This window comes from Schistocerca nitens, chromosome 2 (assembly GCF_023898315.1).
Source record: "Schistocerca nitens isolate TAMUIC-IGC-003100 chromosome 2, iqSchNite1.1, whole genome shotgun sequence".
Taxonomy (NCBI): domain Eukaryota; kingdom Metazoa; phylum Arthropoda; class Insecta; order Orthoptera; family Acrididae; genus Schistocerca; species Schistocerca nitens.
This window is the reverse complement of record NC_064615.1, coordinates 210,237,550-210,257,539: the sequence shown is the minus strand read 5'-3', so window position 1 is coordinate 210,257,539 and position 19,990 is coordinate 210,237,550. Positions and strand designations below refer to the sequence as shown.

The 19,990-nt window shown below is 40.7% G+C and overlaps 1 protein-coding gene across 2 annotated transcripts in view; it reads right to left on the bottom strand.

Annotated features, from left to right (window-relative positions):
* The window catches only part of LOC126235920 (adenylyl cyclase 78C-like), a 751,097-nt gene that overhangs the window by 127,098 nt on the left and 604,009 nt on the right, over positions 1-19,990 (bottom strand). For both annotated transcript variants that reach the window (XM_049944876.1, XM_049944877.1), the window contains exon 7: positions 13,694-13,773. In XM_049944876.1, coding sequence (XP_049800833.1) covers positions 13,694-13,773 — 80 coding nt within the window. The remainder of the gene's footprint in view (positions 1-13,693; positions 13,774-19,990) is intronic.

Below are 19,990 nucleotides of genomic sequence, written 5' to 3'. Positions count from 1 at the left end.
GCAGGGACGAAACGCGGTGCAGAAGGGAAGTATTTTTGTCATATCCTGGAGAAGGTGTGTGACAGGGGTAATATTGACGTGTTTGTTACTTAGCGCTCCTCGTGTCGATGAGCTTCTGTCTCCTATTCGCACGGATTTAACATAGATTCGGGAATGCGCATAACGAGACAATCATTTTCAAATGTGGTATTTACTTCTAGCAAAGGACGTAAATTAAACTAAAGTTGTTGCAATACAATGCAATGATTGAAAGAGCAATGGACGCTGTTGAAACTCCTACGCTACTAACAATCGTGAAGAGAAGTCAATCAACGCGAAGTGCTCCAAATGGGACCGACGTGCGACGACAGAAATCAGGCGAGGTTTAGCGCGTCTAATGTGATATCTTCATCGTTGTACTTTCACAGCTACATTATTAATCAGCACGGCGACGATTATGTTTCTATTTTTGTTATGTGTTCACATGTTGAAAATAAAGGATAAACAGCTCGCGTAGATCAGTTCAGTTCCTTTAGCCTTAACATAAACTTATAAAGTTTCTTTTCCTGGAGTGTGTAACTGTAGTATTTTTTATTATTGTAGCTTCAGCACCGAAAAAGAAAAGAAAGTTTCAAAAGAATTCCAGTCAAAGACGAAAATAGAAATTTTGGGAAGTGTGCAAGAGAAAAAAACGGTTTAGAGGGTGGTTAACTCCAGATCCTAATGACTGGTATCGTGCTCTTTGCAGTGGGTGTGATATTAGTTTGCGTGCTAGAAGAAGCGAAGGTCTGAAACACGCAAATAGCGGTTCACACAAAGGTCGAGTGCGCAATTTAATAAACAATCAGTGCTGTCATCGTGGGTGCATGAACCTACTACAAGCACTGCAAGTCTTAATCTCGAAGAGGACACCAAATGTGCTGGAATAAGATTGGCAACAGCATTTGCTGAGCACTCACTATCCTTGTTAACAATAGATCATATATCCGAGCTCATAAAAAAAACACATTTTCGTCGATTCCAAAATTGCCTAAAATATGAAAATTCATAGAACAAAGTAAACAAGTATATATATATATATATATATATATATATATATATATATATATATATACTCCTGGAAATGGAAAAAAGAACACATTGACACCGGTGTGTCAGACCCACCATACTTGCTCCGGACACTGCGAGAGGGCTGTACAAGCAATGATCACACGCACGGCACAGCGGACACACCAGGAACCGCGGTGTTGGCCGTCGAATGGCGCTAGCTGCGCAGCATTTGTGCACCGCCGCCGTCAGTGTCAGCCAGTTTGCCGTGGCATACGGAGCTCCATCGCAGTCTTTAACACTGGTAGCATGCCGCGACAGCGTGGACGTGAACCGTATGTGCAGTTGACGGACTTTGAGCGAGGGCGTATAGTGGGCATGCGGGAGGCCGGGTGGACGTACCGCCGAATTGCTCAACACGTGGGGCGTGAGGTCTCCACAGTACATCGATGTTGTCGCCAGTGGTCGGCGGAAGGTGCACGTGCCCGTCGACCTGGGACCGGACCGCAGCGACGCACGGATGCACGCCAAGACCGTAGGATCCTACGCAGTGCCGTAGGGGACCGCACCGCCACTTCCCAGCAAATTAGGGACACTGTTGCTCCTGGGGTATCGGCGAGGACCATTCGCAACCGTCTCCATGAAGCTGGGCTACGGTCCCGCACACCGTTAGACGTCTTCCGCTCACGCCCCAACATCGTGCAGCCCGCCTCCAGTGGTGTCGCGACAGGCGTGACTGGAGGGACGAATGGAGACGTGTCGTCTTCAGCGATGAGAGTCGCTTCTGCCTTGGTGCCAATGATGGTCGTATGCGTGTTTGGCGCCGTGCAGGTGAGCGCCACAATCAGGACTGCATACGACCGAGGCACACAGGGCCAACACCCGGCATCATGGTGTGGGGAGCGATCTCCTACACTGGCCGTACACCACTGGTGATCGTCGAGGGGACACTGAATAGTGCACGGTACATCCAAACCGTCATCGAACCCATCGTTCTACCATTCCTAGAACGGCAAGGGAACTTGCTGTTCCAACAGGACAATGCACGTCCGCATGTATCCCGTGCCACCCAACGTGCTCTAGAAGGTGTACGTCAACTACCCTGGCCAGCAAGATCTCCGGATCTGTCCCCCATTGAGCATGTTTGGGACTGGATGAAGCGTCGTCTCACGCGGTCTGCACGTCCAGCACGAACGCTGGTCCATCTGAGGCGCCAGGTGGAAATGGCATGGCAAGCCGTTCCACAGGACTACATCCAGCATCTCTACGATCGTCTCCATGGGAGAATAGCAGCCTGCTTTGCTGCGAAAGGTGGATATACACTGTACTAGTGCCGACATTGTGCATGCTCTGTTGCCTGTGTCTATGTGCCTGTGGTTCTGTCAGTGTGATCATGTGATGTATCTGACCCCAGGAATGTGTCAATAAAGTTTCCCTTTCCTGGGACAATGAATTCACGGTGTTCTTATTTCAATTTCCAGGAGTGTATATTAAGAAGTGTTGTGGTTAAATTGAACAACATTCTACAAACTCACAAATTTTCATTATTTTTAGACGGAGGCACTGACGTCTTCTTAAAAAAAATATTGTATTTATTTGTCAGATATTTTTCTGAAGGCAGAAAGTGTACTGTTACACAGGTGTTGAAAATCATAATCTTAGATGCAAAACTGTACCGCATAAGCTCTGTCTGACGAAGTCATCACATGCTTCAACGAGAAAAGAATTCCAGCTAAAAATATTATTGCCACGGCAGCAGATAATGCAAGCGTGACCGGTAGAGGAAAACTGCTCGTTGATGATAGAAGTGAAAGCTGAGACAGATGACTCATTCTTTGTTATTGAATGTATATGTCACTCCTTGCACATTGCTGCCAGTAAATCTGGAATGAAGCTGTCGAGAAATGTTGAAGATTTAATAAGAAACACAGCATCCTACTTTAGCCACAGCAGCAAAAGACAAGCAATACTCTCTTCATTACAGGAACTTATGAACCAAGTCGAACATAAAATTTTAAGACCTGCTGAAACAAGGTGGCTAGCATAACAGCAGTGTATTTCGAGGATTTTAGAGCAGTGGAAACCTCGGCAATTCTTATTTTGTGAAGCCAGGTTAGATGACAGAGTGATGCTGGCAGAAATGATTAGTCATGAAACGAACGACGTTTATACAAAAGCTTATCTCGGATTTACGAAATACGTCCTTGGTTTTTTTAACACCACAAATGCTCTTTTTCAAAGTAAGCAGAATTTAATAGGACAACTACAGCCACGAAGCCAGAGATTAATCATAATACTTTGTCAAAACTTTAAAAAAATTGATATATTAAACCTTCTTGACCCATATACTTCGCTTAATTTAGATCAAATTTACTTTGGTAGTGAATGTGAAAAATTGTTAAATACGTCCACTGAAAACGAAAAATCAGATATTCATAATTTTAGGCTACGGTGCCTGCAGTTTTATCAAACTGCTGCAATCAAAGTGATACATAGATTACCAACATCAGAGCCACTACTCCACAAGATTTAGTTTATTGAGCCAAACGCTGAAATAAATGGAGGTCATGACCTTGCTGTTTTGATGAAACAGGCAAGGCTCTCACACAAAGAATTTCTGAAGTCTTTTGGAGTAATCTGTCGCCAATCAAAAATTTCGAAGGACAAAAAGTTGTTGAAAATATTTCTACACTTGCAAAGATTGTATTAACACTTCCTCATTCAGAATCAGAAACAGAAAGATTTTTATTCTGCAGTGTATGTTAATATGTTATAAAAGCTCAGAACAAGGATTGCGGAACCTACCAAACAAGCAACGTGCGTGTAATGCTGCGTAACTAACAAATGTACGATTTTAAGTAATCTTCAGCAAATGCAGTTGCCAACAGAAGTCCTTAGTGAAAAAGAGGTGTATGTACATATTTACCTACATTTGATTTTTTAAAGTTAGTTTACTGCGTGACTGGGGTTATTGAGTGTTCATCAAGTTCACGAAAGCTTTACTCATTCACCTGTCTGGTAGAAGAAGCCACCCTTTTGTGATGTTGTTGTTGTTGTGGTCTTCAGTCCTAGGACTGGTTTGATGCAGCTCTCCATGCTACTCTATCCTGTGCAAGCTTCTTCATCTCCCAGTACCTACTGCAACCTACATCCTTCTGAATCTGCTTAGTGTATTCATCTCTTGGTTTCCCTCTACGATTTTTACCCTCCACGCTACCCTCCAATGCTAAATTTGTGATCCCTTGATGCCTCAAAACATGTCCTACCAACTGATCACTTCTTCTAGTCAAGTTGTGCCACAAACTTCTCTTCTCCCCAATCCTATTCAATACCTCCTCATTAGTTACGTGATCTACCCACCTTATCTTCAGCATTCTTCTGTAGCACCACATTTCGAAAGCGTCTATTCTCTTCTTGTCCAAACTGGTTATCGTCCATGTTTCACTTCCATACATGGCTACACTCCATACAAATACTTTCAGAAAAGACTTCCTGACACTTAAATCTATACTAGATGTTATCAAATTTCTCTTCTTCAGAAACGCTTTCCTTGCCATTGCCAGTCTACATTTTATATCCTCTCTACTTCGACCATCATCAGTTATTTTGCTCCCTAAATAGCAAAACTCCTTTACTACTTTAAGTGTCTCATTTCCTAATCTAATCTCTTCAGCATCACCCGATTTAATTTGACTACATTCCATTATCCTCGTTTTGCTTTTGTTGATGTTCATCTTATATCCTCCTTTCAAGACACTGTCCATTCCGTTCAACTGCTCTTCCAAGTCCTTTGCTGTCTCTGACAGAATTACAATGTCATCGGCGAACCTCAAAGTTTTTACTTCTTCTCCATGAATTTTAATACCTACTCCGAATTTTTCTTTTGTTTCCTTTACTGCTTGCTCAATATACAGATCGAATAACATCGGGGAGAGGCTACAACCCTGTCTCACTCCTTTCCCAACCACTGCTTCCCTTTCATGCCCCTCGACTCTTATAACTGCCATCTGGTTTCTGTACAAATTGTAAGTCGTAAGGTTAGTATTGCCTCACGTGTTCCAACATTTCTACGGAATCCAAACTGATCTTCCCCGAGGTCCGCTTCTACGAGTTTTTCCATTCGTCTGTAAAGAATTCGCGTTAGTATTTTGCAGCTGTGACTTATTAAACTGATAGTTCGGTAATTTTCACATCTGTCAACACCTGCTTTATTTGGGATTGGAATTATTATATTCTTCTTGAAGTCTGTGGGTATTTCGCCTGTCTCATACATCTTGCTCACCAGATGGTAGAGTTTTGTCATGACTGGCTCTCCCAAGGCCATCATAGTTCTAATGGAATGTTGTCTACTCCCGGGGCCTTGTTTCGACTCAGGTCCTTCAGTGCTCTGTCAAACTCTTCACGCAGTACCATATCTCCCATTTCATCTTCATCTACATCGTCTTCCATTTCCATAATATTGTCCTCAAGTACATCGCCCTTGTATAAACCCTCTATATACTTCTTCCACCTTTCTGCCTTCCCTTCTTTGCTTAGAACTGGGTTGCCATCTGAGCTCTTGATATTCATACAAGTGGTTCTCTTCTCTCCAAAGGTCTCTTTAATTTTCCTGTAGGCAGTATCTATCTTACCCCTAGTGAGACAAGCCTCTACATCCTTACATTTGTCCTCTAGCCATCCCTGCTTAGCCATTTTGCACTTCCTGTCGATCTCATTTTTGAGACGTTTGTATTCCTTTTTGCCTGCTTCATTTACTGCTTTTTTATATTTTCTCCTTTCATCAATTAAATTCAATATTTCTTCTGTTACCCAAGGTTTTCTATTAGCCCTCGTCTTTGTACCTACTTGATCCTCTGCTGCCTTCACTACTTCATTCCTCAGAGCTACCCATTCTTCTTCTACTGAAACTCTCTACAACCTCTGGTTTAGTCAGTTTATCCAGGTCCCATCTCCTTAAATTCCCACCTTTTTGCAGTTTCTTCAGTTTCAATCTGCAGTTGATAACCAATAGATTGTGGTCAGAATCCACATCTGCCCCTGGAAATGTCTTACAATTTAAAACCTGGTTCCTAAATCTCTGTCTTACCATTATATAATCTATCTGATACCTGTCAGTATCTCCAGGATTCTTCCAGGTATACAACCTTCTTTTATGATTCTTGAACCAAGTGTTAGCTATGATTAAGTTATGCTCTGTGCAAAATTCTACAAGGCGGCTTCCTCTTTCATTTCTTCCCCTCAATCCATATTCACCTACTATGTTTCCTTCTCTCCCTTTTCCTACTGACGAATTCCAGTCACCCACGACTATTAAATTTTTTGTCTCCCTTCACTACTATTTCTTTTATCTCGTCATACATTTCATCAATTTCTTCATCATCTGCAGAGCTAGTTGGCATATAAACTTGTACTACTGTAGTAGGCATGGGCTTTGTGTCTATCTTGGCCACAATAATGCGTTCACTATGCTGTTTTTAGTAGCTAACCCGCACTCCTATTTTTTTATTCATTATTAAACCGACTCCTGCATTACCCATATTTGATTTTGTATTTATAACCCTGTAATCACCTGACCAAAAGTCTTGTTCCTCCTGCCACCGAACTTCACAAATTCCCACTATATCTAACTTTAACGTATCCATTTCCCTTTTTAAAATTTCTAACCTACCTGACCGATTAAGGGATCTGACATTCCACGCTCCGATCCGTAGAATGCCAGTTTTCTTTCTCCTGATAACGACGTCCTCTTGAGTAGTTCCCGCCCGGAGATCCGAATGGAGGACTATTTTACCTCCGGAATATTTTACCCAAGAGGACGCCATCATCATTTAATCACACAGTAAAGCTGCACGTCCTCGGGAAAAATTACGGCTGTAGTTTCCCCTTGCTTTCAGCCGTTCGCAGTACCAGCACAGCAAGGCCATTTTGGTTAGTGTTACAAGGCCAGGTCAGTCAATCATCCAGACTGTTGCCCCTGCAACTACTGAAAAGGCTGCTGCCCCTCTTCAGGATCCACATGTTTGTCTGGCCTCTCAACAGATACCCCTCTGTTGTGGTTGCACCTACGGTACGGCCATCTGTATCGCTGAGGCACGCAAGCCTCCCCACCAACGGCAAGGTCCATGGATCATGGCGGGGCCTTTTGTGATATGAAGTCAATGACATAAAAATGAAATCATTCACTTTGTGAGGTCCTTTACAAGTAGTTATTGTTTTGTGTTGTGAATTCAGAATATAAATTAATGACTATTCCCTTTATTCACCAATGGTGTCTAAAACGGCGTAGCGCAGTAGACATTAAGGTAGGTCCACATGTTCTATTCAACTTTACACATGCGTCAACGTTTACGGAAGCGCATTTCCTCGAAATGGAAGTCGTGCATAAAATCGCATTGCTTCCCGGGTTCGACGGGAATCTCATGCGTCGTTTAGCAGACAGGCAGCTGAGGCCCATGTGGGTTTCGTAGTGTAGTGTGGTGAGGCTGTACTTTAATGCGATTTATTTGTAAATATATCTATTGAATCCAAAGAAAGCAAGTTGAAATTTATGGATGATTACGGACAAAGAGAGGTCATAAATAAAGCCGCTTTAAAGGCCGTATGGATAAAAATTTGACTTGTGGTGCTAAGAGCGTCAAGTATTAGACTTCGTCTTGAATCATGTCACTGTAAATACTAAGATAAATCTCAAAGTAGGAAATTAGAGAAGAAACAATCTATGAAAAGCGCATATGAATACTTTGGACGAATATTGATGTTGTGGCGACTTAATAGCACATTTGAAGAGCGTGACATCTGAACAAAAGAAAACGTGGGATAAGTGGAGTTCCTTACAAGCTACAGTACTAGAGATAGAAATGAAGGGCAGTTATGATGCAAAAAATTCAAAATTGGAAAATACAACCTCCATCCTATGGATTATGGTGTCTACGGCATTATCGAATTTGTCGAGTACAAGGATGTTAACGTACATTAATCTCTCTTGAGTGATGTTGTCTAAACAAATTTTATAAAATCAAAATGACGTATTTGTAGTTAACTAACCTTTACAGAAGGACTAAGAACATCTCTTAAGTAGATATTGTATTTCTCAGTTAAGGAATAAAGGTGTGAAAATTACCGAACTATCTTGGCAATGGCACAGGTTTCAGCGCTTATGCTCCACCTGTCTTGTTTTACCATTATACAAAAAAAAAGTCAGCTTTCGGATGCAACCTTTTATTTCTTCAAATACACATTTCGGAGTTTCACAATATTATAATCTGAAAATTGGGACTTCGTGAAACCCCGAAACTAGTCCTCTGAAGAAATAAAAAGTTGCCTCTGGGAGCTAATTTTCTTCTGTGTATAATGCGGAACAACTATTCCTGACCACATCCCTACCCATAATCCTGCGCTTCCCAAGTACCAGGATCCGACAGTCTTAGACAAAGGAAACAGACAATAAAATCAAAAAATATAAAAAAGCCGTGGGTTAAGAAACCCTTATTCAAACGTCGTAATTGCTTGGAGGATATTTATGACACTGCTAGTGACTGAAGCATCTTGTGAATGAAGTTAGAGCAAATTAAATATGATAGAAACTACTTGAGATGTAGCATGGATGACACAACTGCTAAACTTTACTTCAGTGAGACAGTCTGTGAGTTAATTTTGTAAGTAAGGAAATGCAAAATAAAATTGTAATAAAAATACGTTTCCTTTAAAGGGATGTTTCCTCAACTCTTAATTACAGCCTTCTTTTCTTTTTTTCCATCTAATAATTGATGAGGACCAAATAAAATCCGTTCTTTACATTAAAATCTATGTAAAATAGTTTAAGTAAACAGAATTTGTTTTTATTTAAATTTTAATGGATGTTTATGAAATTCGTAATTTATTATCTTAAATGGTACAATTATTTTTTGTGTGGTATATTTTTCATGTATGTATTTAATTTATTTAATATTCTTTAATACTGTTTCATTTTTATTAAGCCTCTTTGTAAAATTTGCTGACTCTGCGCAGAAAAAAAAGCAGATAGGTATTCTTATGTGGGGGGGGGGGGGGGGAGGGGGAGGGCAGGAGAGGGAGGAGGAGCGAGGACGGCACATCTTTGGCAGATCTTCCAGAGGGGCAGGAACACCTCAACACAGCTGTATGTGCTACATGTATAGTAGAGTCAGTAAATCAAGATCCGTGACATCTGCTGTGAGTCTGGCTCAGCTGCTTCGGCATTTTCCTCAACCAAACACCTAACGCAATTTCATATGTCTCTTAAGGGAATGCCCCATGTTGTTACAGATTTGTAGACGGCTATTGTTTTCGCCTGCAGCGCCTCGTATTTCAAATCTGGTAATAGTGCAGGCCACCAGCAGCGGATCCCAGATTTTGGTCTGGGAGAGGCACTATCAAGATAAAACACTAAAAAACCACACAAAATTTTATTTTGCTCGTTTCATGCATGGTGAGTCTTCGCGAGTAACTGTTTTTTACAAAGTCTTCCATGGCTTCGACGGACTATAGGCTGCCAGATATATTTTGATGATGATAAATGTCAGCCAAACCGCTCAACCTGTCTTCTGTCATTGCCGTACGTAGGTACGATTTTATTAGTTTAAGAAAAGAGAAGCTGTGCCCCACACTACGTATGGATAGGTGGTAAGGTAGCGAGAAATTGTAAAATAATTTTTATATTTGGCAAAAACTCATTTGTCTGTTGATGAGTCTCTGATGTCTCTTGGGAGAGATGTTCCCTGTTTCTCCAACGCTCCTTCCAATGAGGTATTTCTCCCAATAATAAGGGAGGACGAGGCAAGTCGCTGTCACTACCGAATTCAGATATTCTGTTTTTACGATGGCACTTGGTATGAAGGTGAACATGACGACAATAGAAGAGTGATATGCTCTCGAAAAGCGACTCCTCAACCATCCCAATGCAAAATCGATGAAAGGGAGGAACGTATTCAATCTGAAACAAAACACTACGTTATTCACGTGCTCTAAAGAACATACTGCTAGAGGATACTACTAGATCCTCGTCATTAAAGGTCTGTAGGCTCTAGTGAGAGAAACATAAGCAATAGCTTTATCCTAGATATGAAATGGCGACAAATATTACCATACATTACAAGGTAAAAAACTTTCATATGATAGTGTGTGGTTGAATTACTACAAATTAATGACATCAAGGCGTATTCTGCAAAAATGAGGTTAATGTAATTTAAGAGGGTGTGTGATGTAATTACTACGCCTTAATGGCACCATGGCATATTCTGCAAAACAGCGAAAAATATTAGTCGTGTAGGCGAATTTTGTGACAGACCATCATAATGAAGTAATTAAAACAAATTTTGTACAGTTTACACATGCAGTAGTAAACTACAATCATTGTATCACATGTCATCGTGCTGAACGCCATCCCCCACGTTTGTTCCTATGATGTTTGTTAAATACTGTTAGCAACGAACATTTAAAATACGTAATGAAATTTTTAATGGTTCCTCAATAATACACGGACGTTTTGCCCAGTTTCATTTTCTACAGATGTAGCAAGGATGATCCTTAGTTAAAATTCTTCGTTACAGGCAGTTTGAACAGTTGGGTGAAAGTTGTTTCCAACCGAGAGTGAAAAAGCCAGATGGATACGTATGTTTCTAAGCTTACAACTTCAACTGCGTGGTATATTTTACCAGTCATTTTGAGTCTGCTTACTTTCTAATAAATTCTCACTACCTACTTCAGTCCCGTATAACCATGGAAATTAACTTTTCCCAAAATACTCTAACATTACGCAAGAATGAGTTCTTTTTTAAATATATGTGTTAACTAACGTAGTATTACGAAGGACTCTGTCATATGATGTAGACAGCAACTAGCAAACCAAGGAAATGTATCTAAAAATAGAAGTCATTTCTCGAACTACATCATGCAGATGATAATTCTAGTTTAGCTATTTTATGGTTACAACCGTTTCCAGTGGCTTATTGCCATTAGTTTAAAGCGACTGGAAAACATAGTGTTATGTGTTTGTATCAGGCAGGAAATATGTGACAACGGATGAAATGCCTTGAAACGTAACATTACTCGTCTTCAAATCCCTCGCGGTTTTCCTTTGCTATAATAAAGTCATATTTCATCTTCAAAAATGGTGACGCAGCCTAACAATTACAGAAATATAACTGCTTACGACAATACTGTAATTGTACTTTCAAACACAGGAACTGAATATGAAACTTGCTGTATATCTCGAAGACAGTTATTTTATTAATGGCAAGAATATCGGTAGAGGTCGATTTCAGTTCTCCAGAGCAATGATCAAAGTGGCCTATAACTTTAATCATCTACATGATAACAGATTTCGACTAGAGTATATCTTACCCCACAGGGACTTTGCTGACTCATCTCATTTAGTTACTTGTGCGATCTATATATATATATTAGGAATTTGTATGACATTCGGAAATACAACGGTTTCCCGAGACGATCCTCCTTTCTATATATGGGGCTATAGTCAAAAATAAGATTTATAACAGCCACAAACCACTACACTGTGTGGCGTGGAATACAGCAACACTTATCCTGTTCCATTTGCGTGGAAAGAACAGGTATCAGGGTATCATTAAACATCTGTAATTCATTGTTTCAGACATTTTGCTAGACGCGTGTGTGAGAAAGTAATACATGTCACTGCAACATACTCTTCTGGATTTTCCTGTCACCAGTGAACCTCTTCATTATACACAACACCGCTAATGAAGCAGCCGCCACCTAGGGAAGAAATTTAGAGATGTACCGGTATAATGTATTAAAAGTGACTCTTGTAACGTGGCTTGACAAGTATACTACATCCTTGTACGGTAAAGAGAAAAACATAGTGCAAAAAACCCAATCTATCTGCAACAGGAATTATTGACTAACAGATGAAGTGTTCTGATAGCCGCTTAAAGAAGTATTCCTCTACGTAACCCACCATTTGTCCATACATCTTCCCATGATTGGAATGCATTTAGCTCAGCAATATGATCAGAATGCCTACCACAAGCGAAATGCTTTTTTCTTGATGACGATTGTTCATACCAGTAGCAAAAACTTCCTGCAAGGTGGAGCTGCTGCCAGCAATATCTGCTAATGCATTATCGCAAGTAAACATGTTACTCTGTCTTATTCAGTCAGCAGCTTATCAAGGACCCAACCCTAGTAAGTTTGTTGACGAATCACAAAATGGTTCAAATGGCTCTGAGCACTATGGAACTTAACTTCTGAGGTCATCAGTCCCCTAGAACTTAGAACTACTTAAACCTAACTAACCTAAGGCCATCACACACATCCATGCCCGAGGCAGGATTCGAACCTGCGACCGTAGCGGTCACACGGTTCCAAACTGAAGCGCTTAGAACCGCACGGCCACACCGGCCGGCGACGAATCACAAATACGGTAGTGTTGGAGGCTGTGTAATCGATTTTCATGTAGTTTATGACACCACCAGAAACAAATGTTCGTTAAATGTAATTATTGCACATGTTTAACAGGAACTCTGCAATGTATCTCAAAGTGGCTGTCGATAAACCAACGTATTAATTTAATTTTCCTGATGTTCACGTTGTGAGACGTGCATGGAATGAAGTAATACGTCCCAGTTGTACAGGCACTTTTTACGAACGAGCCTTGGTACATATTTGACAGTACCTCTTCTAGAAGAGGTACCACTGGGTAAGCAATTGTGTTTGTGGTTCCGATGTGACGGTTGCTCATCTCACTCTTTCCGTGTTGCAACGCAAATACTATAGGTAAAGTTTCCTGACCGTTGGATAGCACGGAATGTTGCAGTACAGTGGCTTGCTGGGTCTCTTTATTCGACTCCTCTTGATTTCTTTCTCTGGGAAGCGCTGAAATATACAGTCTATCATGAAGCTCCAGCTATACCAGATGATATGTGCCGTAGAATCGCCGCAGCACGGAAAGGGCGTATTATACGATGTGCTTTAATCTGTTCATCTGTCTCTCAAACGGCGATTGCAAATGTACCTTGCAGTCAATGGTAAACGATCTGAACACATGCATAAGTAAAGTGTAAAAATACATTTCGTTATGAAAAGTATCTGTTTTGTCGTTGACATGCCTGTGGTCAATCATTTTGAATAGATTGTTTAGTTTACTTAAAGTGTATTCCGTGTAATTACAATTCCGAGTGATGCCGGCCGGAGTGGCCGAGCGGTTCTAGGCGCTACAGTCTGGAACCGCGCGACCGCTACGGTCACAGGTTCGAATCCTGCCTTGGGCATGGATGTGTGTGATGTCCTTAGGTTGGTTAGGTTTAAGTAGTTCTAAGTTCTAGGGAACTGATGACCTCAGAAGTTAAGTCCCATAGTGCTCAGAGCCATTTGAACCATTTGAACAATTCCGAGTGGTATTTATAGACAAATTTGTACGACAGCAGGTGGTTTACTTTAAGAAGCATTTAGACGTCTCCAGGTAAAGATAGGGCAGTTATTTTTTTCTGTTTTTCCGAATCTAAGAAAGTTAATGCAGTAGTTTCCTGGTATCGTCAATTACATAGCTTCTGTCGACGAACTGATGAGGCTGGTTAAACTTGCATCGAGTGCGCTGCTTTCTTATGGCTACTGTATAACTTATTTTGTGTCTCCTTTTACTAAAACAAACATTAATGTACAAAAAGGTACTCACTGTGGCAAGTTTGTCGAATCGTGCAAATAGATCGTTGAGTACACGAACTAGTTCTTGCGCGCTGCATTGGCTCGCCAAAGCTGCAAACAAAACAGAGTCGTTAGAATGATTGCACGACATAGCAGTCCCTTGATAACATAAATGTACACCGAAGTAACGTACAATAATCTGTATAACATTTGTAATCGCTTACATATTTCTACCAGGTTATGTTATGCAAGACCGTGCAAGAGCAAATACCGCCAAGGCGACAGAATTAAGAGAGAAGGGCAGCAAGGCGGGTTCTTATTCGAAAATCGCTGACTTTCTGGTGCTAGAGTACAGCTGAGGCGTCTGTACGTGTTGTACGTATTCAGAGTCACCATGCATCATGTTATACACTAGAGAAATATAATCGATTATACTGACTGACAGTTATTGCTATTATTACAAATAACAAAGGCCTACTGGGGGTCTAATCTACATCCATACTCCACAAGCCACCTGACGGTGTGTGGCGGAGGGTACCTTGAGTACCTCTATCGATTCTCCCTTCTATTCCAGTCTCGTATTGTTCGTGGAAAGAAGGATTGTCGGTATGCCTCTGTGTGGGCTCTAATCTCTCTGATTTTATCCTCATGGTCTCTTCGCGAGATATACGTAGGAGGGAGCAATATACTGCTTGACTCCTCGGTGAAGGTATGTTCTCGAAACTTCAACAAAAGCCCGTACCGAGCTACTGAGCGTCTCTCCTGCAGAGTCTTCCACTGGAGTTTATCTATCATCTCCGTAACGCTTTCGCGATTACTAAATGATCCTGTAACGAAGCGCGCTGCTCTTCGTTGGATCTTCTCTACCTCTTCTATCAACCCTATCTGGTTCGGATCCCACACTGCTGAGCAGTATTCAAGCAATGGGCGAACGAGCGTACTGTAACCTACTTCCTTTGTTTTCGGATTGCATTTCCTTAGGAATCTTCCAATGAATCTCAGTCTGGCATCTGCTTTACCGACGATCAACTTGATATGATCATTCCATTTTAAATCACTCCGAATGCGTACTCCCAGATAATTTATGGAATTAACTGTTTCCAGTTTCTGACCTGCTATATTGTAGCTAAATGATAAGGGATCTTTCTTTCTATGTATTTGCAGCACATTACACTTGTCTACATTGAGATTCAATTGCCATTCCCAGCACCATTCGGCAATTCGCTGCAGAGCCTCCTGCATTTCAGTACCATTTACCATTGTTACAACCTTTCGATATACCACAGCATCATCCGCAAAAGCCTCAATGAACTTCCGATGTCATCCACAAGGTCATTTATGTATATTGTGAATAGCAACGGTCCTATGACACTCCCCTGCGGCACACCTGAAATCACTCTTACTTCGGAAGACTTCTCTCCATTGAGAATGACATGCTGCGTTCTGTTATCTAGGAACTCTTCAATCCAATCACACAATTGGTCTGATAGTCCATATGCTCTTACTTTGTTCATTAAACGACTGTGGGGAACTGTATCGAACGCCTTGCGGAAGTCAAGAAACACGGCATCTACCTGGGAACCCGTGTATATGGCCCTCTGAGTCTCGTGGACGAATAGCGCGAGCTGGGTTTCACAAGACCGTCTTTTTCGAAACCCATGCTGATTCCTACAGAGTAGATTTCTAGTCTCCAGAAAATTCATTGTGCTCGAACATAATACGTGTTCCAAAATTCTACAACTGATCGACGTTAGAGATATAGGTCTATAGTTCTGCACATCTGTTCGACGTCCCTTCTTGAAAACGGGGATGATCTGTACCCTTTTCCAATACTTTGGAACTCTACGCTCTTCTAGAGACCTACGGTACACCGCTGCAAGATGGGGGGCAAGTTCCTTCGCGTACTCTATAAAATCTAACTGGTATCCCATCAGGTCCAGCGGCCTTTCCTCTTATGTACAATAACAGCTTTGGACAAAGTTTTCAGTCAGAACAGTAGCACCAAGTTTCTGTACAAGGTTTATAGACTATATTTCCTGTAATAAACTGTTATAACACCATTTCTAATAAAAATACACGACACTCGCAACGTAGCCAAAAGACAGGCACTTTATTAGGAAGGAAAAAAGGAAGGAAGGAAGGAAGAAGGTGTTAAATTTTAGGGAGGAAGGTAGAAACTGTTCGATTTTAAGAAGGAAGAAGGTGTCTTATTACAATATGTCATTCAAATTGAACAACAATATGTTTTCTTCACACATATTCATGAGATGCTCACGAAATGACCAACCAGGGTAATAGAGAGATATGACATCTTCAGAGAAGATGATAGAGTCGATATTTCGATAATAAATAAAATAATTTATCATTTATTGCATTATATGTAAGGTACCATCTTCAGGAGAAAGAAAACTGGCGTTCTACGGATCGGAGCGTGGAATGTCAGATCCCTTAATCGGGCAGGTAGGTTAGAAAATTTAAAAAGGGAAATGGATACGTTAAAGTTAGATATAGTGGGAATTTGTGAAGTTCGGTGGCAGGAGGAACAAGACTTTTGGTCAGGTGAATACAGGGTTATAAATACAAAATCAAATAGGGGTAATGCAGGAGTAGGTTTAATAATGAATAAAAAAATAGGAATGCGGGTAAGCTACTACAAACAGCATAGTGAACGCATTATTGTGGCCAAGATAGACACAAAGCCCATGCCTACTACAGTAGTACAAGTTTATATGCCAACTAGCTCTGCAGATGATGAAGAAATTGATGAAATGTATGACGAGATAAAAGAAATTATTCAGGTAGTGAAGGGAGACGAAAATTTAATAGTCATGGGTGACTGGAATTCGTCAGTAGGAAAAGGGAGAGAAGGAAACATAGTAGGTGAATATGGATTGGGGGGAAGAAATGAAAGAGGAAGCCGCCTTGTAGAATTTTGCACAGAGCATGACTTAATCGTAGCTACCACTTGGTTCAATAATCATAAAAGAAGGTTGTATACCTGGAAGAATCCTGGAGATACTAAAAGGTATCAGATAGATTATATAATGGTAAGACAGAGATTTAGGAACCAGGTTTTAAATTGTAAGACATTTCCAGGGGCAGATGTGGACTCTGACCACAATCTATTGGTTATGAACTGCAGATTGAAACTGAAGAAACTGCAAAAAGGTGGGAATTTAAGGAGATGGGACCTGGATAAACTGACTAAACCAGAGGTTGTACAGAGTTTCAGGGAGAGCATAAGGGAAGAATTGACAGGAATGGGGGAAGGAAATACAGTAGAAGAAGGATGGGTAGCTCTGAGGGATGAAGTAGTGAAGGCAGCAGACGATCAAGTAGGTAAAAAGACGAGGGCTAATAGAAACCCTTGGATAACAGGAGAAATATTGAATTTAATTGATGAAAGGAGAAAATATAAAAAGCAGTAAATGGAGCAGGCAAAAAGGAATACAAACGTCTAAAAAGTGAGTTTGACGGGAAGTGCAAAATGGCTAAGCAGGGATGGCTAGAGGACAAATGTAAAGATGTAGAGGCTTGTCTCACTAGGGGTAAGATAGATACTGCCTACAGGAAAATTAAAGAGACCTTTGGAGAGAAGAGAACGACTTGTATGAATATCAAGAGCTCAGATGGCAACCCAGTTCTAAGCAAAGAAGGGAAGGCAGAAAGGTGGAAGGAGTATATAGAGGGTTTATACACGGGCAATGTACTTGAGGACAATATTATGGAAATGGAAGAGGATGTAGATGAAGACGAAATGGGAGATAAGATACTGCGTGAAGAGTTTGACAGAGCACTGAAAGACCTGAGTCGAAACAAGGCCCCGGGAGTAGACAACATTCCATTAGAACTACTGATGGCCTTGGGAGAGCCAGTCATGACAAAACTCTACCATTTGGTGAGCAAGATGTATGAGACAGGCGAAATACCCTCAGACTTCTAGAAGAATATAATAATTCCAATCCCAAAGAAAGCAGGTGTTGACAGATGTGAAAATTACCGAACTATCAGTTTAATAAGTCACAGCTGCAAAATACTAACGCAAATTCTTTACAGACGAATGGAAAAACTGGTAGAAGCGGACCTCGGGAAAGATCAGTTTGGATTCCATAGAAATGTTGGAACACGTGAGGCAATACTAACCTTACGACTTATCTTAGAAGAAAGATTAAGAAAAGGCAAACCTACGTTTCTAGCATTTGTAGACTTAGAGAAAGCTCTTGACAATGTTAACTGGAATACTCTCTTTAAAATTCTGAAGGTGGCAGGGGTAAAATACAGGGAGCGAAAGGCTATTTACAATTTGTACAGAAACCAGATGGCAGTTATAAGAGTCGAGGGGCATGAAAGGGAAGCAGTGGTTGGGAAAGGAGTGAGACAGGGTTGTAGCCTCTCCCCGATGTTATTCAATCTGTATATTGAGCAAGCAGTAAAGGAAACAAAAGAAAAATTCGGAGTAGGTATTAAAATTCATGGAGAAGAAGTAAAAACTTTGAGGTCGCCGATGACATTGTAATTCTGTCAGAGACAGCAAAGGACTTGGAAGAGCAGTTGAACGGAATGGACAGTGTCTTGAAAGGAGGATATAAGGTGAACATCAACAAAAGCAAAACGATGATAATGGAATGTAGTCAAATTAAATCGGGTGATGCTGAGGGGATTAGATTAGGAAATGAGACGCTTAAAGTAGTAAAGGAGTTTTGCTATTTAGGGAGTAAAATAACTGATGATGGTCGAAGTAGAGAGGATATAAAATGTAGACTGGCAATGGCAAGGAAAGCGTTTCTGAAGAAGAGAAATTTGTTAACGTCGAGTATAGATTTAAGTGTCAGGAAGTCGTTTCTGAAAGTATTTGTATGGAGTGTAGCCATGTATGGAAGTGAAACATGGACGATAACTAGTTTGGACAAGAAGAGAATAGAAGCTTTCGAAATGTGGTGCTACAGAAGAATGCTGAAGATAAGGTGGTTAGATCACGTAACTAATGAGGAGGTATTGAATAGGATTGGGGAGAAGAGAAGTTTGTGGCACAACTTGACTAGAAGAAGGGATCGGTTGGTAGGACATGTTTTGAGGCATCAAGGGATCACTGGTTTGGTACTGGAGGGCAGCGTGGAGGGTAAAAATCGTAGAGGGAGACCAAGAGATGAATACACTAAGCAGATTCAGCAGGATGTAGGGTGCAGTAGGTACTGTGAGATGAAGAAGATTGCACAGGATAGAGTAGCATGGAGAGCTGCATCAAACCAGTCTCAGGACTGAAGACCACAACAAAAACAGCCATCTTGGAAGCTCCATGGAGCTTTAAATCGAATGTTCCTGCTTCTAAAGTGTCTGTACAACTTAATTCATACATATCGTAAAATTTAAGACCTCTATGAAGCTTCGAACAATATGAAGTTGTGTTACATGTAAGATACTGCGTACATTGCAAGCAAATTAAATATTTCCGCAAGAAAATTCTCTGTATTATACAAATAAATTGTAGGTAAGCGGACGACAGTAGTTTAATCGCTTTAAATTCACCCAAACACATAAAAATTGGCTGCACACAGGTGCTACAGCTCATCCGTCTAATAGCTTAAAATCACTATGTTTAAAAAATAGTCAAATTTTCCACATTCTCAGCAAGTAAATTAAATAATTCTGCATTTAAATTGTCTGTATAAATTATTAAAACACACACAACATTAAATTCATCTGGAACAGTACTGCAGATTTAACTTATAACTTGTAGTGATACAACAAAATTTATAATCCAGTAATACCTAACAATTAATGCATGACGCCTTCAGGCAACAATATTGTAATATAGTAAAGAGGGAGTAGTACATTCCCCCCCCCCCCCTCCCCCCATTAGCTAACGTCGATCAAGCGTTAGAAGGCTTATTAAGAGCCAACAACAGATAGTACATAATGATTAACACCGAATGTTTAACACATAACAGCTACAGTCAACAACATTATATTACAGAAGAAGTACAGTTTTCTCTTCCAGTAGCTGACATCCATCTGGTGTTAGAATACTACATTAACACTCAGTATAATCTAACACATAACAGGTAAGGCCTAATTGTTAATGCATAATTCATTAAGCTTCCAAGCAACAACATTTTAACACATTACAGAGGGAATACAGTTTTTCCTCCTTCAAAAACTGTCATCTAGCTGTATTTGAGATATCTAAAGTCAGCAGTCCACATGTGTGTGTTTTAGCAAGTGTGTATGTGAGTTCGCTTTGGCAGTTAGCATTACAGACACTTTCTAGCATATCACCGGCTTGGTGGAGATATCCAAATCACTATTGATTGCTAAAGAAACGCGGCGG